Source organism: Monodon monoceros, unplaced genomic scaffold (assembly GCF_005190385.1).
Source record: "Monodon monoceros isolate NGI ecotype Baffin Bay Population unplaced genomic scaffold, NGI_Narwhal_1 Super_Scaffold_2, whole genome shotgun sequence".
In the NCBI taxonomy this organism is placed as follows: domain Eukaryota; kingdom Metazoa; phylum Chordata; class Mammalia; order Artiodactyla; family Monodontidae; genus Monodon; species Monodon monoceros.
Genome location: NW_021703776.1, coordinates 40,778,275 through 40,806,118, shown reverse-complemented (window position 1 = coordinate 40,806,118; position 27,844 = coordinate 40,778,275). Strand labels below are relative to the sequence as shown.

General features: G+C 37.3%; 1 protein-coding gene across 6 annotated transcripts in view; it reads right to left on the bottom strand.

The window, feature by feature from the left end:
• THSD7A (thrombospondin type 1 domain containing 7A) overlaps window positions 1-27,844 on the bottom strand; it is a 713,490-nt gene that overhangs the window by 214,303 nt on the left and 471,343 nt on the right. For all 6 annotated transcript variants that reach the window (XM_029233858.1, XM_029233859.1, XM_029233854.1 and 3 more), the window contains 2 exons: window positions 13,523-13,771; window positions 10,346-10,527 (listed from right to left, as the gene is read on the bottom strand). In XM_029233858.1, the coding sequence (XP_029089691.1) occupies window positions 10,346-10,527; window positions 13,523-13,771 (431 nt within the window). The remainder of the gene's footprint in view (window positions 1-10,345; window positions 10,528-13,522; window positions 13,772-27,844) is intronic.

Here is a 27,844-nt window from a genome sequence, read left to right as displayed (position 1 = left end):
TGGATTTCCCTTTCCCTATCCCAGTCTCTCCCAAAGCTTTGGAAAGGGTCTTTTAAAAGGACCATCATGAGCTTTACGGTAAAATCGTCTCCTAATTATAATCACCACGGTGCTTATAAAACAAACAGAGACTCCTGCACCCATTTCAGACCTACAGAATCACAATCCCAGTGGATAACATCCAGGGATTTTTGCATTTTCTTAAAGCATACAGGTGATTTTTAAACTACATTTTGAAAATATGTGATTTCCAGAAAAATAATATACCCAGTGAATAAGGATAAAGGTTCTTTGTTAAGGATGGACCATGGTTGTAGTATATTTTCAGATTTTAACTGAAGAGCCCCAAACTGGCATGTCTGTAGAAGTCTCTCCATGTTAGCCTTGTGAAGGGGCAACCCTGAACTTCCAGTAAACAAAGCCTTAATACGAGGTTATTTGAGGTTTGGTTATATAAGATAGGTTATAAGTTCCCTGACAGGGATCAAGTCTGCTTTTTAAAACATTCTATATTCAACATCGTAATCAGTGGTGCAACCTAACACTTGCTCAGTAAGTATGTACTGAGTGAATGAAGGAATATCAAGTGAGATATCCAAATTGTAACACTTCATTGATAGCTTGTGATTGATGTTCAGAAAAGTAACATGGGAGAACAGACACAGAATGAGTTTAACATTAACCCACTGACACATAAAAAGATGCTCAACGTCGCTAATTATTAGAGAAATGCAAATCAAAACTACAATGAGATACCACCTCACACTGGTTAGAAAGGCCATCATCAAAAAGCCTACAAATAACAGATGCTGGAGAGGGTTTAGAAAAAAGGGAACCCTTCTACACTGTTGGTAGGCATGTAAATTAGTGCAGCCACTATGGAGAACAGCATGGAGGTTCCTTAAAAAACTAAAATAGTTACCATACGATCCCACAATCCCACTCCTGGACATATATCCTGACAAAACTCTAATTTTAAAAGATGCATGCACCCCAATGTTCACTGCAGCACTATTTACAATAACCAAGACATGGAAGCAACCTAAATGTCCATCAACAGACGAGCGAATAAAGAAGATGTGATACACACACACACACACACACACACACACACAAAATGGAATATTACTCAGCCATAAAAAAGAACAAAATAATGCCATTTGCAGCAACATGGATGGACCTAGAGATTGTCATACTGAGTGAAGTCAGACAAAGAAAGACAAATATCATATGATACCACTTATATGTGGAATCTAAAAAACAAAATGATACAGATGAAATTATTTACAAAACAGAAATAGAGTCACAGATGTAGAAAACAAACTTATGGTTACTGGGGGGGAGGGGAGGGGAGGGATAAACTGGGAGATTGGGATTCACATATACACATTACTATATATAAAATAGATAACTAATAAGGACCCACTGTATAGCACAGGGTACTCTACTCAGTACTCTGTAATGACCTATATGGGAAAAGAATCTAAAAAAGAGTGGATATATGTATATGTATAACTGATTCACTTTAGTGTACACCTGAAACTAACACAGCATTGTAAATCAACTATACTCCCAATAAAAATTTTAAAAAATAGGTAAACAACAAGGTCTTACTGTATAGCACAGGGGACTATATTCAACATCTTATAATAAGTAATAATGGAAAAGAATCTGAAAAAGAATATATATATAATCATATATATCATATATATATCATATATATATCATTCAGTTATATATCTATAACTGAGTCACTTTGCTGTACAGCTGAAACTAAAACAACATTGTAAATCAACTCTACTTTAATAAAAAATAATAATATTAAGCAATCGATGCCATCTGTTCCTTCCCATTAAACATTTAATCTTCACAGCAACCAAATAATTAACATAGTGCCTTAATAAACATAATCAATACTCTCACTGTCATCATATCATCATCATTATGGTATCATTTCCTTTTAGAGTGGGCATTTGGCTCTTAAGTGTAGGTATTTGTTGTAAGTATTTCGTTAGACTTCATATTGCTGGAGAAATTTCAATGTGTCTAGCCTATTGCATCATAAAATTATTATCTAGTATGTTTTATCCTTTCTAGCTTAATATCACTCACATATTTAACAGCACACCATCTATGACTTTGTCAAAGGCACCAACATACATAATGAATTTTATTATCTTCTCTGGGTAATAATTCCTTTGTCATTATTACCTTTACCTAAGTAATCAAACCAGTGTCATTCACCTTTCCCATTAGCAAACTGGGAAAAAAATGAGAATGATACAAAGGGAGATAGGTTTGAAATACTCAGGAATTTTCAGATGTTTCCTTCAGTTTTAAAAGTTTAGTCATTCTCATGCTTCACTGAACAATATCAAGTTAGCAACATAATTTTTATTGAGTTTTATGTTTGTGAAGATTATCCTTCACTCTAAAAATACTGGAGAAAATTCTGGGCATTTTTGATTATCCAATAAAATTTTCTATCAAATGCTGTTTAATCAATCCAACCATTAAATCTTCTGGATAGTTTTGACACTGCACACATATATAACTCAAATCAATCTCATGTTATTTCTCATGTTAAAATAAAATTTTCAGCTGCACTTTGTATATAAAGGTGGCATTACTGCCTGGGAAATACAACGTGTGATCTGTTCAGGTATTTTCCAGCAGTGGTAAATGTTTGGACTGAGTAATCCACACTCTTAGTTTGATCATGGCAAAAAACTTATAAAACGGTTGGTCTTATAATAATAACAAAAACAAAATGACTTTCTGTAATAACCTTTAACTCTGACATTTGAAAAGTCATATTTCTAGATTTTTAGTCTTTTTTATTTGGTATTAATTAGATTGTCTCTAAGAAAACAATGATTTTTTTTTCTCTTGTTCAGTACTTTTATTGAATTGACTCATTTTTATTTAATCCCTTTTAGAAAAGTGTCTATATATATAATGTATTTTTATGTTAATAATTATTCTTAATATTTTAACAGGCATAATAACTTAGTAATATATAAGGGTGCTCAATATCTCTATGCTTTCCCAAACAATACACTCCTTATTATTTCCTCCTGTCACATATTATTGTTGGTCATTAACTAATTTACAGTGTTTTAATCATGAAAATTATTGTTGTTGCTTCACACATATTTATACTTATTTAGATTACCCACACGCTTACCAAATTCTTTGCACATCTTGAATTCTTCTCTTTCTGGGTTCAATTTCCTTCTTTCTAAACATCATTTAGCAGTACTTTCAGTAAGGGTTTATTAATCCTTTCACTTTTGTCTTAATTTTGCCCATAGTTTTCAATGATAGGTACTTGGATAAATAATTTTAAGTTGACAGTTATTTTCCTTTCAGTACTTTCAATATATTATTTTTATTATGTTGATCTTCTGTAGCTGTTGAGAATTGCACTGCTAATTTGTTAATTCTTTTGTAATTAATTTTCTCCTTCTCTCTGTTCCTTTTAATATGTCTTTGGAGTTGATGAGTTGAGAATTCACTACATTGTATATAAACTGTACATATATTATTATCCTGCTTGCAAATTTTCTTGATCCTGTATATCTTGTCTTTCATCAATTCTAGACAATTCTCTCATCTTTTCTCTTGATTCTCTCACTCTGAACCTTCTTGTTTAATTCTTCATGACTGTTATCCTTGCTTTCATTCTCAACTTCTATTTTCAGTGTTGCACTTTGAATAATTTGCTTACATTTGTCTTTAGTTTACTAATAATTGTTTATCTCAATGTGTATAATCTACCCATTTGTTTATTTCCAGTTAAATTATTTTTCAGTTCCAGAACTTCTGTTTCTTTCCTTTTTCTTTTTTTAAAATCTGGTCTTTTTAATTGTGACTCATTATATTTAATGTTTTAATTTTTCCTTTACATCATAAATAAGTTTTAGCATATGTATTTTATAGTTTGTATCTGCTTTTTCTAATATTTCCAAGTCTAATATTTGAAAATCTAATATTTAGTCTAATATTTGCAAGTCTAATTTTACTGTTTGTTAGTAAATCCTGTTTACAATGAATTATTTTTCCTCATGTAGTTCACAAATTTGAATGGTGCAGTTTACCTGGCAAAATCCTGCAGCTTAGGTTAAGGTATTCCCATCTTTAGAGTTTTTGCTTTTGCTATGTCAGGCACCTTGCTAATACCACTGCCTGACACCATTTCTTATATTAATTTTCAGCTTTGTGGTCTTTGGACTTATGGAAGTACCATACATTTGAAACTTAAACTCATATGAGTACAGGCCCATAGTTGGAATTTTTAGGAGAGGTTTGTTTTTGCCCTGATTTAAGGCTGAAGCTGATCTGCTTCCTTGTTATCTCCCTCTATAGGTAAGTTGAATTTCTCTGCTCACTCAATCATTGATGCTATAACCCTTTGAGGCTGATGAAGTAATGCAGTATTTCTGCTTGTACTCTCTTTCTCTAAGTACAAGTTTATGTCATGCCCTCAAGTCCCCATAATGTAAACCCTTGTTCTGTACCATCCCTACCCAAGGGCAACCACAGAAAGCATCATCTCAGCCTTCATGGTTTGCTTTGGGAAACTGTTTAGTTAATCAAGACCTCAGTTCTTCTCTTAAAAGTATTTAAAACAATATTGTATCCTGAATGTCTAGGTATTTTTTAAAGGATGATTTTCAGCTATTCTAGTCTGCCACATTGCTGGAAATATAACATAAGTGTAATTAAATAGACATTTTTAGGTAAATAAAGTTAAGTAATGTGAATCAAGATATAAGGCCAAGCAGAAATGAAAACCAGATTTCCTGATTATCTGTCTGGGGTTCTCTTGAAAGTAGTCTTAAGATGAAAATTCAAAAGATTTTTAAGCTATCTATATAATTAGAAGAGAGGAAAATAGACATATAAAACTACTCTCTTAAATGAGTGGCCAACCTGACACAAAGTGTATACATTTTGACTCTCATCATTTGATCTAACAACTAGATCACGTGTCCTCTATTCCAAGTCAGTGGTGTGAATAGTTAACTATTCAGGGGTGAAGAATGGTGTCTGTGGATATAGCCCCTAGCTGAAATAGAGAATGTTTAAGTGTACCTGAAATGCTGAAGAGACAATTTTCAGACAAATTTAAAAGGAAATTGTACTATTTTACAAAGGGGAGAGTAAACATGTCAAACAACAAATGTTTATTAAACATTGACTAAGTCAAAGGTACTGTAAGCATTGTTATCATGTTTACACAACTTCAGAGCTGCCTCATTATATTTTTCTTTGATTGCCTTTTTGGTTGAATACTTCCTGACATGTCATTAGTAAGCTCTTCCTCTACTAAAAATTGTTAAGTTACCTCTGGCGTAGACCAATGACCAGCTTAATCTAATTCTCAGAATGTAAGTTTTTATTAGCTTCTATCCCAATGGCTGAAACCTCCTGGCATCTCACCTTCCATTTTGTAATCCACTGATCACAGAGAAATTTCCTAGGGAAACAGCCCTTCTCTTCCACAAAATATCCAGAGGACTGATTTCCGAGGAAGGTTTGATTCCTTCAGGGATTTAGGATTTAAAACATAGGAATGTTTTAGTTATTCTATAATTATATCACAGTGCTTTTTACAACCCACTGCACCAGTGTAGGCTATGTTTCCCAAATGTAGCCATTATGTGATTTAGTTCCTTCTTCATTTACCATAAGAAGATTAAGAGAGAACAAAGTGGTGTGTTTAAAAATATAATGATAAATTATGAAAAGTGTTTATACCTTCATTAATTTACCACAACAAAAGTGTTCATACCCAAACTTTATATATGCTTATATAATTATGGTGTTATCCTAGTGACATTTTAAAAAATTAATTAATTTATTTTTTTGGCTGCATTGGGTCTTCGTTGCTGCATGCGGGCTTTCTCTAGTTGTGGTGAGCAGGGGCTACTCTTTGTTGCAGTATGCAGGCTTCTCATTGCAGTGGCTTCTCTTTGTTGTGGAGCACGGGCTCTGGAGTGCATGGGCTTCAGTAATTGTAGCACGCGGGCTTAGCTGCTCCGCAGCCTGTGGGATCTTCCTTGACCAGGGCTCGAACCCGCATCCCCTGCATTGGCAGGTGGATTCTTAATCACTGCACCACCAGGGAAGTCCCCTAGTGACATTTTAAAGTCAGTAAATTTAAAAATCTTTTTATGTTTTTCTATAATTTATATCTATATAATCATGTTCTAGAAAGACAAGAAACACAAAATCATTTCTATTTCATGGGACAGCTTCTATCTATTTCTAGCAAAATAGAAAGTAAAAGTAAATTACTATCTTTCCTAGAGGGTTTAAGAATTATATCAGGGAATGTATAGAGAACCCTGATACACATTTCTGATTGAAATGTTATGCAAAATAGTCTCACGCACCTGTTATTTCAAAAGTGATGGATAGGAAAGATGCAGCACTAGACTTCGATGTACTCTCTGATATTTACTTTCTGAAATAACAGGGAAATAGCACCATAAGCATAGCCTTTTTTTTTTTTTTTTTTTTTTCAAAATAGTGTTGACTGAAGTGGGCTAGTCTGTGGAAACTGTAGATAAAAGACTACAATTATAAAGAATTTGCATTTCATTTAGGGATGGTGACTATTTTATTCTTATTTCTTTGCAGATGGGAAAATATGAGCTCTTTATTCATCCTTCTGTCTACCCATTCACAGTACAATCATCCTTCCCTCAATCCATCTTTCTACTGATTCTCCAAATCTTTCTGCCGGTTTATCTCATTCTGTGTCATCATACAGGCTCATTATCCAGGCTGTCTTTCTTAATAACCTCAAATCCCACAGACCTTCTCCAGATTTCGGTGTGGATTATTTGCTACATTTTCTATAAAGGAATGTTCTAAAATCTCCTATAATATAAACTGCAGTAAGTTTTATGGTGCTTTATAACCAATACCTTTGGTGCCCCTCATTTAAAAACATGTTCAATCTGTATCAAATGGAAGAATTTCTTGAATTACTATAGCTAAAACCTACTTTCAATTCACTTTGAACTCTTAAAAAAGTCAATTCACGTTCATGCATCTAATGATCAGCAACATTTTCATCAGCTTTCTAGGACTTACACTGATAACCTCCCCATGGGCAAGGCCTTGTCCTGTCATATCCTGAGAAGGATAGAGTTCATGCCAGCGTAAGTTGGATATTCTTCAAGCCTACTGGAATTCTGAAGAGCCAGATGACAGAAACTGTCAAAGATTTTACTACTAAGTCTCCTCAGTACAGAACTTGTCAAGCCTTTCTTCTAAAGAAGTGATTATGGAAATTTTGATCACCTGAATATTGTGTTAGAATTGGGAGAATTACAAGAATAAAATGTGGATACTCTCCAATATCAAGCAGATATATTTTTCCTATTGTCTACAGATGCCATCGCCAACTTAGTAAGTATTGATAATTCAACTCATTTCAAGTTTTGAATAACATACTTTACACTTTGTGAGAACTTTAATAATAAATATTTCAATTTTCTGCAAATTAAATATATTAGCTCCAAGGAAAAGAATTTTTAGAGCCTCGTGTGGGGTGAGTCAATTAACAGTAGTAAATACGCCAGTGAATAAAGTGATTTAATACGACCCTGCCTTTGTGCTAAGGTGGTCATTATCATTCTTCTGTGTAATATGATGTACGAAGATAATAAAGGAAGTTTATGTGAATTTCATATCACTTGTTTACAGTATTTTTTGCATCAAGAAATTTTATTTTTGAGCTAAAGTATTTTATTTTGAATTAAGGTTTTTTTTGTTTTTTTGGTTTTTTTTGCAGTACACGGGCCTCTCACTGTTGTGGCTTCTCCCGCTGTGGAGCACAGGCTCCGGACGCGCAGGCTCAGTGGCCATGGCTCACGGGCCCAGCCGCTCCGTGGCATGTGGGATCCTCCTGGACCGGGGCACGAACCCATGTCCCCTGCATCGGCAGGAGGACTCTCAACCACTGTGCCACCAGGGAAGCCCTAAGGCATTTTTAATAGTTTGGTTATGTGTGAAAACGACATTTATAGGACACGAAGTGTGAATCTACAAAAACAAAAGTGTAGTCCTTGTTCTTCAAATTAAGTGCAATATGAATTGCTCTTAGAGTAGGTTGTTCATGGTTACACAGTCAGGATTTCTTGAGATCAGTACCTTCTAACTAGGATTGAATGAGGAAGTTATTTTGAGAGGTTTCCCTGTTTTTATAAAGTAAGCTTTCATTATTTCTTATTTGTTTAAGAAGACAGACTGGGAACAATCTTCACAGCCCACAGTCTAAGTATTCTCCATTCACACATATTTACAGTCTTTACATGCCACCCTTGGGATGCTGGTATATTAAACAAGTTTCCTATTGGGCAATGTTAAGTACTTCTAGGGGGAACTCAGTCTAAGTTCTGAGGAAAAAAAGCTGCAACTTTTAGCAAGAATCAGCTATTTTTGCAATAAGAGGTTTATTAATATTCTTGGTATTGGACATGAAAGGACACAAATTCCTAAGTTATTCATGTTACATACTTACATGATTAAATATTAATTTTAGGTGAATTGACTACTTCCATGTCTATTAATCTCTGCTTTGGCATTTGCTTTAGTCCAACAGATACGTCTTAATAATAATATTCTTTGTGTTTTCCCTTTTTTCTGTGACTTACTTTTGTTGCTCTGCAGTGCTTTGACAGCAGTAGAAGGGGAATTCTATGACAAAATGATTTTTTTAAATGTCCTGTTGCAATTCAGAATTCTGAAGGATCTTTTTGAAAGCAATAACCTGCAGGATATAACTGACGTTCAGAAACTAAAATCTAATCTACCTCTAGCAGTGAAATTATACTACTCTGAAAGGACTGCTATAATAAATCCACCTAAGAGTGTTAAAAATGTAGCCATTAAAGTGGCCAAGACAATATTAATGTACTAACATTACATGTTTTATGGTATTTCCTTAAAACCTCAAGATACGTTAGTAGTAAAATGTATCCCTAGGCTAGATTCCTAAATGAGCTAACGTGCTGTGTAAAGCTAGTGGATACAAAACAATTAAATTTTTCAAGTTGCAAATGCAAAACTTTAGTCCTTATTTCCCAAGAATTACTGGTCACCAGTGCCACTTCTTTTTTGGGGGAGGCAAAGGAGCCATCTCTTCTTTTGTTTTATGAAATGCCCATTTCATAAAACATGTATGAAGTGTATGTGTCATAACTCAGCTCAAGTTCCACCTCCTTTGTGAAGGTTCCTCTTTCTATGATCTCCCTATGGTTATTCTAAAATTCAATTATAATGCATATCATACTGCATTACAACTACTGGGCTGTTTGTGTGCCCTCAAGATGAACATGAGCATTTTCCTGACATGAAGTTTGTATTGATATTTTCATCCTCACCACCACACAAAATTTTTGGAGCTCTCCTGGCAACTGATCAATATATGTTGAATGTATTAGTGATAGAAGTCCTGCAATCCCTCAGGTAGTGAAATGTAAGAGGGTCTGCTTACAGCATTGCTTGAAAAGCCTCATATTTGTGTGGACTAACGGGCTACTAATTGAATATAAACTTGATCCAATAATGAGTAAAATTTTAGAGTTGAGACAGGGCAGAAGTTGAGACACAGATGTAGAGAACAAACGTATGGACACCAAGCAGGGAAAGCCGCAGCGGGGTGGTGGTAGTGGTGTGCTGAACTGGGCGATTGGGATTGACATGTATACACTGATGTGTATAAAACTGATGACTAATAAGAACCTGCTGTATAAAATAATAAATAAAATTAAATTAAAAAATTAAAAAAAAAGAAGTCATGCCTTTGGGTTAAAGACTTTTTCCTGTAGTTTTTTTGTTTTGTTTTGCTGTTTTGTTTTTTTTTCCTGTAGTTTTATTCTGTATTTATTTCTTTTAAATTCAAATTGAAATTTTCACTCAATACCATAATTAACTTACTTTTTCAACCCCATTATAAACAGCAAAATAAGGTGTTCTTTTTACAAGCACGTTTTACTTCTTCTTATATGAAGAAAAGAAAATTTGGACTTTGGAACACATACTTGCATTCTATATGTATCCTTACGAGATACATCTTTATTCTATTTTTATAATTAATTACTCCTACTAAAGAGAGGTTTGTCAGTGAATCAGAACGGACCAAAGATGGAACTGTATTAATTATTTTTACAACCATAATTTAGACTACTGTTCACCATAGTCAATATCAGCCATAACGTGAACAGAAATATGACTCTTCCTGCCCCAAACGGCTACATATACACCCCTGCAGGATGATCCCACTCTTGGTCTCCACAGTTGAGTACTTGAGAAGAAAACAGCTTACCTTCTTTGTCCTTATGGGAGTTTAAGTGTGAGAGGAGGTCCTCGTTGGCCTGCACGCAGTACACCTCTCGGGTCTGGACCCCTCCTCCGCAGAGGGCCGTCTGGTTGCCCCGCCTCTTGTCCTGCTGACTGAGCAGAGGATCCACACGGCACTCAGTCCACTCTGTAGTCCTCCAGCCATACCTAGATAAAGAAAATGATGGCAGTGGCAACCTGTTTACTGAATAAAACTTTTCTCCGCTCCTATTTTTTGTTCCTCAAAAAGATTAATCTGGGGCTTTCCTGGTGGCACAGTGGTTGAGAGTCTGCCTGCCAATGCAGGGGACACGGGTTTGAGCCCTAGTCTGGGAAGATCCCACATGCCGCGGAGCAACTAGGCCTGTGAGCCACAACTACTGAGCCTGCGCGTCTGCAGCTTGTGCTCCGCAACAAGAGGGGCCGCGACAGTGAGAGGCCGCGCACCACGATGAAGAGTGGCCCCTGCTTGCCGCAACTAGAGAAAGCCCTCGCACAGAAATGAAGACTCAACACACACAAAAATAAAATAAATAAAAATTTATAAAAAAAAAAGATTAATCTGAAAAATACTTGCCTCTTGAATTAATCTTAGACTACTTCTAAGGTGCAGGTTCACTTTCAATCCCTTCCTCTACATCCTCATCCCGCTCCATTTAAAGAGGGGTTAAATTTAAGATGATCCAGTTTTAATTGCAACTACTGGAAGTTACTTATAAATATTTTATGAAAAGAGAGCATAATGCTGAAAACATGAAATTTTATGTTCAATTAAGCTGAACTCAGGCTTGCCCTTTCTTGATGCTTACAAGCAAAGGAAGGTTGAATCTGAGAATGGAACACATTCTAAATGATGATGAACCCAAACATTTGTTTTGTCTCTAACAGAATGCATGAAAATTGCAGCTTCGTACTGGATCAAAATTATAATTGTGTGTTAGTAATAAAAATGTAACATAATTAGAGTTTTCTCTTTATTGTTGAGAATAAGAGGTTTTTTTTTTTTTTTTTCCTGTAGCACTGAGCATCCCTGATGAGTGCTGATGAATGATGAAAAGAGCTGACGTTTCTAATCAGTGGAACACAGGGAAGATGATCTGTGATTCTAAACTAAAGCTCCAATAAAGATTATGATGTGAAAAAAATGTCAGGGGATTGTCAGCCCAACACATGCTTTAAGGAGATAGACAGGGAACCATTTCCCGATGCCACTGAAGATAGAAAGTGATGGCATTTCTCCACCTCGAGGAAAATGGATATTCTAAAAGCACAAAGAAAATGGCTCATGTAGCACTTCGTTTCACTTTAACCAAGATGCCTCCTTAGTAATCAGATTAACAGCCAACATAGGTACAAATGGGTGTGCTAATGTTCACCTCAGTTAGACAGAAAGGTTAAGTGGGCTCTAGGATGTCTCATCTAGAGGCTTTGCTTTGTCGGTGGTAAAGTTTCATGACAGTAAAGCTGAACTTCATGCTCGTTTTTCAGTTTTTATAAGTGGGGATTCATGGCTTAATAGAGGTGCAGGACTGGGGCATCAAGGAACGACACTCTTGACATACATTTATAAAGGAAGTGCAGCATTCAGGTCAATTCTAAAAACATGGATACTTGATGCCTTGGGAGGAGAGACAGTGAAGGAAAGTAAAACCAAACAAGTCATTCATTAGGGGAGCTAAAATGAAAATTTTGGTTTTTTTTTTATAGAATGGAGTCCCAATTTAGGTCATCCTAAGGAGTCCTGTGAGAGGAACAAATTTTTAGTAATGTCAATTGATCTCACATTCTAAAAAAGTGCTATCATCCATAAAGGGTTAGAAGAAAGATTCAGAATAGAGATTTTAATTAATAGCTAATGGCATTTGAATATTTGAGAGGATAAAGAATAAAACACCTAACTTGAGACAACAATGGAAGAAACTTGTAGGAGACAAAACACTCTGATTAGAGAACCTGGCCACTTCCTTGAAACTGTTATGTAGAGGGGAACACACAAGTCAGCAGGACAGGCAGAGTAGTTAGGAAGAAAACTCTCTAGAGCATTCCGTCACTTGTTATATCAGAGAAGGGATGATTCCAAAGTGCTGCATAATTGAAGATCTTGTCTGAATCATTAACATTCTTTGTTATTATTATTATTACTGTTAGAAATGGGAGGAGGAACAATAATAGTAGCAATTTTCCTCCTCACTGTGTCATGCAGTTCAAGCTGTATGCATGTTCTCTAAATATTTGAAATATTCCAGGGAACCTTTCAATGAAGCTTGTGCATATCTACTGAGAAACTAAGATTCTGTAAGTTGTTTAATAAATATTCTATATTCAGACTAAGCTGAAATATATTTATCACCAAGATAATTCACAGTAATGTCTTGGAGATGATATTTTTTAAGGATAAAAAGAATATAGTTACACTGCCAAATATTTCAAAATTAGTCTTATTTCATCTCAATTCAATGCACATTGATTGGGCACTTACTGTAAGCCTGGTCCTATGACATGCAAGCAATTAAAAAACAAACAAGCCCCACCCCCAAGGTTCATAAGCAGTCTGTGTCCTGAAGGAGCTTAAAGTCTCATTATTTTGATGTAGCATTTTACTCTATTCAATAGGAATTGTTATATCCAGTGCTGAATTTTAATAGAACTTGCTCAATAAGCAATAGGAACCTGTATTTTGAAACTTCATTTTACCTTATAGGCTAGTTGACAAACTATAGCCAAATCCAACCTGTGCCCTGTTCTTACAAGTAAATTTTATTGGAACATATCCACACTCATTTGTTTACATATTACCTATAGCTCCAATGGCAGAGCTGAAGCGTGACAGAGACACATGTGGCTTGTAAAGGCTAACATATTCACTATCTTCTCCTTTATGGAAAAAGCCTGCCAATCCCCATTATAGAAAATACACAAACAGGGAATTGCCGTTAAAAATCTAACTTTCATGGAGACTGGGAAATACAGCTTGTTAAAGACACTTTTACCCTGTAAAACCAGTAATTTTTACAGGATAGTGTTTGTAGAGAGATATTTTTCTACTTAGAATTTGTAAAAATCTCTATTTCTCAACATACTATCCAGTTGAAATCAAACCGCTAAAGGAACATGCACTTTGGGCAGAAAGGGCAGCAGATGCCACCATCCTTTATTTACTCACATGGCACAGGGGGCAACTCCATCTCCTTGAGACACACAGGGTTCTTTTTCCTCAAGTTCTGGACACTCCTTCTCACTGCCAATAGGAAACTGCCTGATGAGCCGCGTCCTCACACGGGTGCCTTTAGGGGATGCCATATCATGGCATGTTTTTGAGCAGGGGCTCCACTCAGACCACTCTGACACCTGGCACTCTTTGGTGATCACACAGGCCTGGAAGGTCAGCGGCAGCTTCTCTTGTTGGCAAAAGCTGCAAAAGAGCATCAATATTCTCATCACAGACTCACAGGCAGGCATGAACTTTGTCTTCTACACGCCAGAGTGAAATCAGCTTGGACATTTTTATTTCTACTTGGAGGTACAATTCCAATTTCATTAAAAAGATATCAACATTTACGACGTGTAAAAGCTGTTAGGCTCAAAGCTAACATTTGCATTTCTTCCTATTTTGTAAGAGTTGTTAAACCACTCATAGGAAATAGAAAATAAACGGGTTATGCAAAATTAGCTGAAACTAAGTTTACCATATTGTTCATTTTACTCATTCCAGATTTGTCTTCATTTAGAAAATGAGGAACCAAGAACTGTTAACATATGATAATTTCCATTTAGTGATTTAAATAAACATGCCTGGATAACTAATACAATATTGAACAGAAAAAGTCATTTAATTTATGCTTAACATTATTTTTAATACTGTTTGAAACGTTAGCTGTCAATTACAATGTATGTTTATTCAAATACATCAACTTTTCCAGTTCATACTTTAATGTAAGGTATACATATGAGTATATTAATTAAATACGTCGTAAGCATAAATATAAATCTATTTAAGCTGTATTACTGTAGAGATATTCTCTAAATAGATCTCTAATTCATCAGTAAAGTATTTATGTTCAAATTCGTATCTATCTAATCCTCCTTGAATTAGAGGGATGTTGAATTCTAAATTGTAATGTCTACATACGAAGATGATGCTACAAATGTCATCAACTACGGGCATATGCACTTTGAGGGGTTTTCCTGGAATTGGATGGCCTTGTGTTGATTCTTAGTTGAACTCCTGCCCATTCTCAGTAACTAGTAGCTCACGTTTACAAGACACAGGAGGCATGCTGCCACGATAGGGCATCTGTTCCAGTGGGAGAGTTCACTGATAATTCTGTCTCATCATTCAGGTGCTATATTTAACTATGAAAACCAACCATACAGAGAGGCAGGTCCATTTTAATATAACAACTCACATACAATCTTTTTAATTCTACTGGCATGTGTATGAAAACTGCATTCCTAGGAGACAATTAGAGCTCAATATGTCGAAGCCAATTTGTCTGAGCTGAGAGGTCTGGGCAGGAGAATCATCTGAGAGTGGCAGTAAAAGGGCCTTGTAAGTCAGCTCTGTTCTTATAACAACAGAGAGGACCAGAATCCCAGTTTTACTCAAATGTCATATATTGAGTGTTAATGATGCATTAGGTACAACACTAGCCTTAGAACAAAACTTTCTCTGTGATGAACAAGTTTTCACTCTAACACTTGTGAGTTTATCCAGGAAAATCAGGCAAAATAATGACCAAATGATGACCTCTATAACTCCTTTTTTACAAAACTCTCCATGTTAATTTCCTCTTAGATACATTTCTAATCCTTCATGAGATTGTATTCATATACATATATGCATATGTTATCCTCTATGTATTACTTACCAAATCCATATTCTATGTAGAGGCAGAGAATTAACAATCTCTTTTAATCTTTTGTGGAGAATTTGACCATCAGTTAAATACCTCCAGTTACAGTTACCTGGTAACCTGATGAACGCTGAAATGTCAGCTATGTTACCAGATATTATTATTTATGATACAATGATCAATTTTGATAAATTCCATTTGCTCTGGAGAAACTAAAACTACCTGGTAGGCAGCCACAACTTTGGGCTTGGCTGAATGTGTCAGCTCTTGGAATAGGGCTTGTCTTTTGTGTGGACTTTGCAGTCTATGACTACGGGATCACTTCAAGAGATATCGGCGCCTGTGGGGCCTGAGACTTTTAAGCCAAGGCAACTCTTGGACTTGCCAGATGTAGAATTATCTTCTTCCATCTGAATTGTGCTGCATTGATTTCTAGAAGAATTACCACCAGATGAGGAATGTCTGTTGCTACAATGATGACAAGTTCTTTATCTTTCTAAGTAGACTGATGCCAGACAGCAGTCTTGTGTGTCTTGTGTATCTGAAAGTCTGCACAGCCTAAGTTTAAAACTTAATTGATATTACCTCATTTAATGCTTCCAATTATTCTTTTATGTGGGTACCATTATCATTTCCATTTTACAGGGAAGGAGTCTCTGAAAGGTTAGGGAATGTGTTTAAGATCATATAGGAATGTGTAAGTAGGGAACTGAAATTTGAACTTGAATTTTCTAAAATCAGAGCCCATTTTCTTAATCACTTTGCCCTACTGCTTCTCACGGTTTAAACTGACTGTAAATCTCAGTTTGTTAGAGCAAGTGCTGTAGCTGACGCCAGTGCCAAGGTTACTGGCACATTGTGAATCCAATAGTTTCACTATTTCACAGCCCCAGGATTCGTACCACCCTAGCACTTTGCAAATGTGCTACTTGCTGTAAGGAGGACTTAGTAATTATGGAAAAGTCAAAACAAATACATTTTCCTGATACATGTTAACAGTTTTTAATACAGGTCCTACATATGAGAAATCAGTAGCATAAACGTGAGAACAGTATTAAGTTATATGATTATACAGTTTTTAATATATGTGATGTATATAACATACCTACCTACTTATCTGTCTATCTGTAGTTTGTTTTTCCTTTTAATTTTCCAATACCATTATTTCAGCAAATGTGAATCAAGTAACTCTACATATTGGGCTTTAGAAGTACAAAGACAAGATCATAGTAATTAAATTGGAAGCATATAATTCTGCTTGGGGAGGCACAGAAGGCTATATGAAGTAGTACATTACTACGAAGTTTTCATATTGAGTGACGGTAATCAATGGAAATATGAAATAAAAGTCTTTTCTTTGTTTGTTGGTGGGTAGGGGAAATATAGATTTTTCCTTGGCCTCAGTGTAAGGAGTTTTTGGTGAGCAGCAGAAATAAGAGTGGAACTGAAGCCTAGGTCAGATCAAGGGCAGTTATGTAGATCCAGAAAAGCACCTCCTCTGAGTGAGAGAACCATTCAAAGCTGTGGAGCATAAAGGACATGATATCTGTATTTTATGTAACTTCTAATAGTAGGGTGCAGGACAGAATAACAGGGTATAAGATCAGAAGCAGGCTAACTATGATGATGGCGATGATGATTATGACATTAATATTTATAGTAAATATATACTGAGTGCTTACTGTGTGCCAGACACTGCTCAAACTGAGTGAGGTATGGTTATGAACATGAGATTAATCATCACTGAATGTCTAGTGTGAGCCATGTACTGTATTAAGTTTTACTTAGAGTATCTCATGTAATCCTTAAAACTATTCTGTAAGATGGAGATCCATCTTTTTTTTTTTTTTTTAAGATAAGGAAATGGAATCTAAATGTCTCACTTAAGTCTAGATAAAGTAGCAGAACTAGGATTCTAACTAGATCTTTCTGCTTATGAGGCTTATCAAAGTATGAACAAAGGCAATGGCAGTAGAAATTAAAAGGGGTTACAAACTATAAAAAGGGGAGTTAGAAACTATACAACCTGAGGGATAGTTGAAGGGGTTAAAAGAGAGGAAGGAGTCATTAAATAACTTGGAAGTTTCTAGCTCTGGCAATCTGGTGAGCATCACTGCAATTCTTTGAAATGGAGAACATGGAATAAAAAGCAACTTCCTGGCAGTTGATAATTGAGTTCAACATTATTATCTTGATTGGATATGGACACATCCAGTACATATCCAACGCGCAGAAATGTCTAGTAGACAGATCCAGAATTAAGGATCAGGGTTTAGTTGAAAGTTCTGGATGACTTGTATACTTTTAAAAGTCATGAGCATAACAGAGTTCAAAGCCAAGGCCACAGGAGTAGCTGAGGGCTCACACACTGGGGCTCATTTTAGGCCTGCATAACTCACATATGGCCTTACAGTGGACTTTGGTAGGTCGATGAACACTGTGACGCATATTAATTTCATTTTGTAATTGTTAGTTGGACTAAATAGGATCACCAAATCACCCACGCTTACTAAATTATTCAGCTGCCACCCTCAACCATTTTCTCCTTTATTCTGGCCATGCAAAAAGGTGACACTAGAGAGCTTAGGGGAACTATCCATTTTGGTTCATTATGGTTTTCCTGAGAACATGCCCCTCTGGAGGTCAAAGGCATAGGCTGCGCTTCTGCAAGGGCAGCCTGGTAGAAGATGTGATGGTCACTGTGACAGTTCCCTTTTCATTTATGTGGTACATTCAGGATAGCCCAGATGGCTAAGACTGATAGAACAAAAGTTTGGCTTTGAGACAAAAGCAGATATTACTTAATCACCTTGTATCAGACACAGAGGAATCAGACTAAAAAAAAAAATGAAAAAGTGGAGAGCAGGAGCTTCAAGATGGCGGAAGAGTAAGACACGGAGATCACCTTCCTCCCCACAAATACATCAGAAATACATCTACGTGTGGAACAACTCCTACAGAACACCTACTGAACGCTGGCAGAAGACCTCAGACCTCCCAAAAGGCAAGCAACTCCCCACATACCTGGGTAGGGCAAAAGAAAAAACAGAGACAAAAGAATAGGGACAGGACCTGCACCAGTGGGAGGGAGCTGTGAAGGAGGAAAGGTTTCCACGCACTAGGAAGCCCCTTCTCAGGAGGAGACTGCAGGTGGCGGAGCGGGGGGAGTTTCGGAGCCGCGGAGGAGAGCGCAGCAACAGGGGTGCGGAGGGCAAAGCGGAGAGATTCCCGCACAGAGGATCGGTGCCCACCGGCACACACCAGCCCGAGAGGCTGGTCTGCTCACCCGCCGGGGCAGGTGGGGCTGGGAGTCGAGGCTCGGGCTTCGGAGGTCGGATCCCAGGGAGAGGACTGGGGTTGGCTGCATGAACACAGCCTGAAGAGGTTAGTGGACCCCAGAGACGGGCATGAGACGCTAAGGCTGCTGCTGCAGCCACCAAGAAGCCTGTGTGCGAGCTCAGGTCACTATCCACAGCCCCCTTCTGGGGAGCCTGTGCAGCCCGCCACTGCCAGGGTCCCGGGATCCAGGGACAACTTCCCCGGGAGAACGCACAGCGTGCCTCAGGTTGGTGCAATGTCATGCCGGCCTCTGCCGCCACAGGCTCGCCCCACATCCGTACCCCTCCCTCCCCCAGGCCTGAGTGAGCCAGAGCCCCCCAATCAGCGGCTCCTTTAACCCCGTCCTGCCTGAGCGAACAACAGACACCCTCAGGCGACCTACACGCAGAGGCGGGGCCAAATCCAAAGCTGAACCCCAGGAGCTGTGAGAACAAAGAAGAGAAAGGGGAATCTCTCCCAGCAGCCTCAGAAGCAGCAGATTAAATCTCCACAATTAACTTGATGTACCTGCATCTGTGGAATACCTGAATAGACAACGAATCATCCCATATTGAGGAGGTGGACTTTGGGAGCAACGATACATATATATTTTTCCCTTCTTCTCTTTTTGTGAGTGTGTATGTGTATGCTTCTGTGTGTGATTTTGTCTGTATAGCTTTGCTTTTACCATTTGTCCTAGCGTTCTGTTTTTTTTTTTCTTCTTTTTTTAGTATACTTTTTAGAGCTTGTTATCATTGCTGGATTTGTTTTTTGGTTTGGTTGCTCTCTTCTTTCTTTCATTCTTTTATTACTTAAAAATTTTTTTTGATAATTATTTTTTATTTTAATAACTATTTTATTTTATTTTATCTTTTTCTTTCATTCTTTCTTTTTTTCTCCCTTTTATTCTGAGCCATGTGGATGACAGGCTCTTGATGCTCCAGCCAGGTGTCAGGGCTGTGCCTCTGAGGTGGGAGAGCCAAGTTCAGAACATTGGTCCACTAGACAGCACCCAGCTCCACGTAATATGAAACGGCAAAAATCTCCCAGAGATCTCCATCTCAACGCCAAGACCCAGCTCCACTCAAGGACCAGCAAGCTACAGTGCTGGAAACCCTATGCCAAACAACTAGCAAGACAGGAACACAACCACACCCATTAGCAGAGAGGCTGCCTAAAATCATAATAAGGCCACAGACACTCCAAAACACACCACCAGACATGGACCCGCCCACCAGAAAAACAAGATCCAGCCTCATCCAACAGAACACAGGCACTAGTCCCCTCCACCAGGAAGCCTACACAACCCACTGAACCAAACTTAGCCACTGGCGACAGACACCGAAAACAACAGGAACTACGAACCTGCAGCTTGCAAAAAGGAGACCCCAAAAACAGTAAGATAAGGAAAATGAGAAGACAGAAAAACACACAGCAGATGAAGGAGCAAGGTAAAAACCCACCAGGCCTAACAAATGAAGAGGAAATAGGCAGTCTACCTGAAAAAGAATTCAGAATGATAGTAAAGATGATCCAAAATCTTGCAAATAGCATGCAGAAAATTCAAGAAATGTTTAATAAGGACCTAGAAGAAGTAAAGAGAAAACAAACAATGATGAACAATACAATAAATGAAGTTAAAAATTCTCTAGAAGGGATCAGAAGCAGAATAACTGAGGCAGAAGAAGGGATGAGTGACCTGGAAGATAAAATAGTGGAAATAACCACCACAGAGCAGAATAAACAAAAAAGCATGAAAAGAATTGAGGACAGTCTCAGAGACCAAGGCACCAACATTCGAATTATAGGGGTCCCAGAAGAAGAAGAGAAAAATAAAGGAACTGAGAAAATATTTGAAGAGATTATAGTTGAAAACATCCCTAATATGGGAAAGGAAATAGTTAATCAAGTCCCAGAAGCACAGAGGGTCCCATACAGGATAAATCCAAGGAGAAACATGCCAACACACATATTAATCAAACTATTAAAAATTAAATACAAAGAAAACATATTAAAAGCAGCAAGGGAAAAACAACAAAACAACACACAAGAGAATCCCCATAAAGTTAACAGCTGATCTTTTAGCGGAAACTCTGCAAGTCAGAAGGGAGTGGCAGGACATATTTAAAGTGATGAAGGAGAAGAACCTACAACCAAGATTACTCTACCCAGCAAGGATCTCATTCAGATTTGATGGAGCATTTAAAACCTTTACAGACAAGGAAAAGCTAAAAGAATTCAGCACCACCAAACCAGCTTTATAACAAATGCTAAAGGAACTTCACTAGGCAGAGGCAGGAAACACAAGAGAAGGAAAAGACCTACAATAACAAACCCAAAACAATTAAGAAAATGGTAATAGGAACATATATAGCGATAATTACCTTAAATGTAAATGGATTAAATGCTCCAACCAAAGACATAGACTGGCTGAATGGATACAAAAACAAGACCCATGTATATGCTATCTACAAGAGACCCACTTCAGACCTAGGGACACATACAAACTGAAAGTGAGGGGATGGAAAAAGATATTCCATACAAATGGAAATCAAAAGAAAGCTGGAGTAGCAATTCTCATATCAGAGAAAATAGACTTTAAAATAAAGACTGTTACAAGAGACACAAAAGGACACTACATAATGATCAAGGGATCAATCCAAGAAGAAGATATAACAGTTGTAAATATTTATGCACCCAACATAGGAGCACCTCAATACATAAGGCAAATACTAACAGCCCAAAAAGGGGAAATCGACAGTAACACAATCATAGCAGGGGACTTTCACACCCAACTTTCACCAATGGACAGATCATCCAAAATGAAAATAATTAAGGAAACACAAGCTTTATATGATACATTAAACAAGATAGAATTAATTGATATTTATAGGACATTCCATCCAAAAACAACAGAATACACTTTCTTCTCAAGTGCTCATGGAACATTCTCCAGGATAGATCATATCTTGGGTCACAAATCAAACCTTGGTAAATTTAAGAAAACTGAAATAGTATCAAGTATCTTTTCCGACCACAATGCTATGAGACTAGATATCAATTACAGGAAAATATCTGTAAAAAATACAAACACATGGAGGCTAAACAATACACTACTTAATAACGAAGTGATCACTGAAGAAATCAAAGAGGAAATAAAAAAATACCTAGAAACAAATGACAATGACAACATGATGACCCAAAACCTATGGGATGCAGCAAAATTAGCTCTAAGAGGGAATTTCATAGCAATACAATCCTACCTTAAGAGACAAGAAACATCTCAAATAAACAACCTAACCTTACACCTAAAGCAATAGAGAAAGAAGAACAAAAAAACCCCAAAGTTAGAAGAAGGAAAAAAATCATAAAGATCAGATCAGAAATAAATGAAAAAGAGATGAAGGAAATGATAGCAAAGATCAATAAAACTAAAAGCTGGTTCTTTGAGAAGATAAACAAAATAGATAAACCACTAGCCAGACTCAACAAGAAAAAAAAGGGAGAAAAAAAAAAAGGGAGAAAACTCAAATCAATAGAATTAGAAATGAAAAAGGAGAAGTAACAACTGACACTGCAGAAATACAAAGGATCATGAGAGATTACTGCGAGCAACTCTATGCCAATAAAATGGACAACCTGGAAGAAATGGACAAATTCTTAGAAATGAACAACCTTCCAAAACTGAATCAGGAAGAAATAGAAAATATGAACAGACTAATCACAAGCACTGAAATTGAAACTGTGATTAAAACTCTTCCAACAAACAAAAGTCCAGGACCAGATGGCTTCACAGGCAAATTCTATCAAACATTTAGAGAAGAGCTAACACCTATCCTTCTCAAACTCTTTCAAAATATAGCAGAAGGAAGAACACGCCCAATCTCATTCTATGACGCCACCATCACCCTGATATGAAAACCAGACAAAGATGTCACAAAGAAAGAAAACTACAGGCCAATATCACTGATGAACACAGATGCAAAAATCCTCAACAAAATACTAGCAAATAGAATCCAACAGCACATTGAAAGGATCATACACCATGATCAAGTGGGGTTTATCCCAGGAATGCAATGATTCTTCAGTATACGCAAATCAATCAACGTGATACACCATATTAACAAATCGAAGGAGAAAAACCATAGGATCTTCTCAATAGATTCAGAGAAAGCTTCTGACAAAATTTAACACCCATTTATGATATAAACCCTCCAGAAGTAGGCATAGAGGGAACTTTCCTCAACATAATAAGGGTCATATATGACAAATCCACAGCCAACGTTGTCCTCAATGGTGAAAAACTGAAACCATTTCCACTAAGATCAGGAACAAAACAAGGTTGCCCACTCTCACCACTATTATTCAACGTAGTTTTGGAAGTCTTAGCCACAGCAATCAGAGAAGAAAAAGAAATAAAAGAAATCCAAATCAGAAAAGAAGTAAAGCTGTCACTGTTTGCAGATGACATGATGCTATACATAGAGAATCCTAAAGATGCTACTAGAAAACTACTAGAGTTAATCAATGAATTTGGTAAAGTTGCAGGATACAAAATTAATGCACAGAAATCTCTTGCATTCCTATACATTAATGATGAAAAATCTGTAAGTGAAATTAAGAAAACACTTTCAGTTACCACTGCAACAAAAAGAATAAAATACCTAGGAATAAACCTACCTAAGGAGAAAATAGACCTCTATGCAGAAAATTATAAGACACTGATGAAAGAAATTAAAGATGATACAAATAGATGGAGAGATATACCATGTTCTTGGATTGGAAGAATCAACATTGAGAAAATCACGCTACTACACAAAGCAATCTACAGATTCAATGCAACCCCTATCAAACCACCACTGGCATTTTTCACAGAACTAGAACAAAAATTTTCACAATTTGTATAGAAACACAAAAGACCCCGAATAGCCAAAGCAATCTTGAGAACGAAAAACAGTGCTGGAGGAATCAGGCTCCCTGACTTCAGACTAGACTACAAAGCTACAGTAATCAAGACAGTATGGTACTGGCACAAAAACAGAAATCTAGATCAATGGAACAGGATGGAAAGCCCAGAGATAAACTCATGCTCATATAGTCACCTTACCTTTGATAAAGGAGGCAAGAACATACAATGGAGAAAAGTCAGTCTCCTCAATAAGTGGTGCTGGGAAAACTGGACAGGTACATGTAAAAGAATGAAATTAGAACACTCCTTAACACCATACACAAAAATAAGCTCAAAATGGATTAAAGACCTAAATGTAAGGCCAGACACTAGCAAAGTCTCAGAGGAAAACACAGGCAGAACTCTCTATGACATAAATCACAGCAACCTCCTAGAGAAATGGAAGAAAACCCAAAAATAAACAAATGGGACCTAATGAAATGTAAAAGTTTTTGCACAGCAAAGGAAACCGTAAACAAGACGAAAAGACAGAATGGGAGAAAATATTTGCAAATGAAGCAACTGACAAAGGATTAATCTTCAAAATTTACAAGGAGCTCATGCAGCTCAGCATCAGAAAAACAAACAACCCAATCCAAAAATGGGCAGAAGACCTAAAGAGACCTTTCTCCAAAGAAGATATAGAGGATATACAGATTGCCAACAAACATATGAAAGAATGCTCAACATCATTAATCATTAGAGAAATGTAAATCAAAACTACAATGAGCTATCATCTCACACTGGTCAGAATGGCCATCATCAAAAAATCTACAGACAATAAATGCTGGAGAGGGTGTGGAGAAAAGGGAACCCTCTTGCACTGTTGGTGGGAATGTAAATTGATACAGCCACTATTGAGAACAGTATGGAGGTTCCTTAAAAAACTGAAAATAGAGCTACCATATGACCCAGCAATCCCACTACTGGGCATATACCCTGAAAAAACCGTAATTCAAAAAGAGTCATGTACCACAATGCTCATTGCAGCTCTATTTACAATAGACAGGACATGGAAGCAACCTAAGTGTCCATCAACAGATGATTGGATAAAGAAGATGTGGCACATACATACAATGGAATATTACTCAGCCATAAAAAGAAACGACATTGAGTTACTTGTAGTTAGGTGGATGGATCTAGAGCCTGTCATACAGGGTGAAGTGAGTCAGAAAGAGAAAAACAAATACCGTATGCTAACACATACATATGGAATCTAAAAAAAAAAAAAAAGTGGTCATGAAGAACCTAGGGGCAAGACGGGAATAAAGATGCAGACCTACAAGAGAATGGACTTGGTGACATGGAGAGGGGGAAGGGTAAGCTGGGACAAAGTGAGAGAGTGGCATGGACATATATACACTACCAAACGTAAAATCGATAGCTAGTGGGAAGCAGCCGCATAGCACAAGGAGATCAGCTCGGTGCTTTGTGACCACCTAGAGGGGTGGGATAGGGAGGGTGGAAGGGAGGGAGACGCAAGAGGGAAGAGATATGGGGACATATGTATATGTATAACTGATTCACTTTGCTATAAAGCAGAAACTAACACACCATTGTAAAGCAATTATACTCCAATAACGATGTTAAAAATAAATAAAAAAGAAAAGAAAAAACAAATGGAGAGCAAACTTTAATATTTGTCTTTAAAGAGACTTTATTTTAAAAGTTAACAGAGCACAAACTTTTGACAGTTACTTTTAAACTCTGATTATCCAATATATTTAACATTTTTTATTTTAGGGCAAGGTTAAAACTAGTAAACTGTAGATTACATTTTGTTTCTTTTTTGATAATTTAAGTTATACTACACAAAAATAAAGTGCTGTTTCAAATCTTTTTTCCTAAAATTACTTCTGTAGTCCATTTAATAATCATAACACCTGACAAAATATACCTTCTTTCTGAAGGTAGCCTAATTAGCCTCCCAAAATACCATTATCATTTTTAGCTTCTTAAATAGAAACTTTCCAGGACTCTCATTTCCTTAAGATCAAATCCAAACTTTACTTTCTGGTAATTGAAGCTCTCTATAATCTGTCACTGCTTCCACGGCCCTCTCTCTGGTCACTCGGCCAAAATTAATTTTTAGTCTTCCTCCCCAGTAGCCTGCAATTCTGTGCAGTCTCCTTACTGCCTCCAGATAACAGTGGCCTGCTTCTATCTACCCACTTTTGTCTACACTATTTGCCATGTGGAATCCCATCTCCTGTCCCTCTTCTGTGTCTCTGTGAAGCGAACTCACTCAGGACCTAGGTGGTATGGTTGAAGCTCAGGAAAAGTCTCAAAATGTGGCTTGAACCATCCCTCCTCAAATAGCACCATCTGACAATTTTTCCTTCTCACGGAAAGCAGATGAAATAGTAGACTGAAAATACAATGTCATAAGTTATTGGCAAGAAATGTGTGTCCCTAGTGGTATGGACATACACTACCAAACGTAAAATAGATAGCTAGTGGGAAGCAGCCGCATAGCACAGGGAGATCAGCTCGGTGCTCTGTGACCACCTAGAGGGGTGGGATAGGAAGGGTGGGAGGGAGACACAAGAGGGAGGAGATACGGCGATATATGTGTATGTATAGCTGAGTCACTTTGTTATAAAGCAGAAACTAACACACCATTGTAAAGCAATTATACTCCAAAAAAGATGTTAAAAAAAAAATGTGTATCCCTTACAAATAGGTAGGTTGAATATATGCATTGAGGTGGCCCAAAAGTGACATCTGTAAATCCCCCATTTGAAGTCTCTTTGCTTAGAACTGACTTGTTTAATCCCTTCTTTCTCGTGTCTCCTCTTTACTGATAGATAGATAAATAGATATCGATATATGAAAAAAAACCTTTCTCTCTTTTTGTTCTAATAAGGCAAAAGAGAAAAAAGAAGTCATAGTAGTTATGCTTGGAAATCACCGCAGGCCCACTGTTTCTAATCCAGGGAAAGTAATAAAAGGGATCAGAATAGTTTCTCATTATCTTGCTGAAGCCTAACATCTGTAGTCAGGAGCTCTGGAGGTGGAAGTTATTCCTGAAGGCTTAGTCTGACCTAGAATTTTGCTACTAAAAGTTTGGTCTGTGGACCAACACCATGGCCATTAACTGGGAGCCTGTTAGACGTGCAGAGTCTCAGACCCCCAGGTTACACTACTGAGTCAGAATCTGTATTTTAACTACATTCTCAGGTTATCCATAAGCACACTGAAATTTGAGACCACTGGTGGAGAGCTAACTCTCTCGACTACTCAAAAAATAGAAGCCATCCACTATTTACAGTTGGCTAATCAATCTTCAACAGTATAGCCTTTCTTCCTGCAGACAACAGAAACTGAGTAGATCACACAAAATGTGATTTATTACCAGATATTAGGTGGTTTTTAAAATAACTGGATAGGCTGAAGAAGAAGGCTTCTAAGGACAGCTGCAGCCCTCAGAATCACATAGCCATTTCTCTGACCTGTACAGCTGCTTTTGTGGCTGCAGGAAGCCACACTTCTGGCACAAACTTCCCTGTGAAATGGGTGCTTTTCTCTCTTCCTCCTGACCTGAGCTCAGAATCTACGCCCAGCTCTAGCACACTGCTGGAATCTAAATCACATCCAGAGACCTGGCTGCAAGCGACTTTGGGAAGTATGGTTTAGTTTTCTGCCTTTATAGTATAGGGAAAACCCCACTAGAGCAGCAGTAGTCAAAATGTGGTCCATGGAGGAGGGCAACTGATTGTTAGGGGTATGCAATGAGCTAAGCACAGGAATTGAAACTAAGTACTGAGGCACTGTTACAGCAAGTTGAAGTTTGCAACACCTAAGCACATGACCAGTAGATGCAATCCCGTGAACAGGGCACAGGCCAGTTTTGCTAATGATGAATTCCATGGTGAGAGGCATACAGTGTGAGCTACATGCTAGACTATGTAGGACCGTGTTACTGGATCAGTAGGAAATCGAACAAAAATGAAAGGGAAAACCAGCAAGCATAATCTGATCCTTCCCTGTAGGTAGCCTGAGAAGCACTACTCTGCCACCAGAGTGGCATGATTGATGGGCCAGCCAATATGTGGTACCCCTCAATCCCAGCTCAACGCCTAGCTCGTTCATGAGGCCTATGGACTGTAATAAGCTCATATGACTTTTCAGAAATATAAGTCATTTTGGCACTTACAACATTTATAAACAAGATCCATAGCAATATATCTTTCTTAGTTCCTTTAGAATTAGCCTACAATAAGCACTTATAATATTGTTATTGAATGAAAGGACATGTTTTCTTCCTGTAAAGATGCAAATGAATTCAGTAACACTATTCATGTTACAGGAGGATTTTCTACACAAAGGATAATATCTGAAATCTTTTCATAATATTAACAAGCAT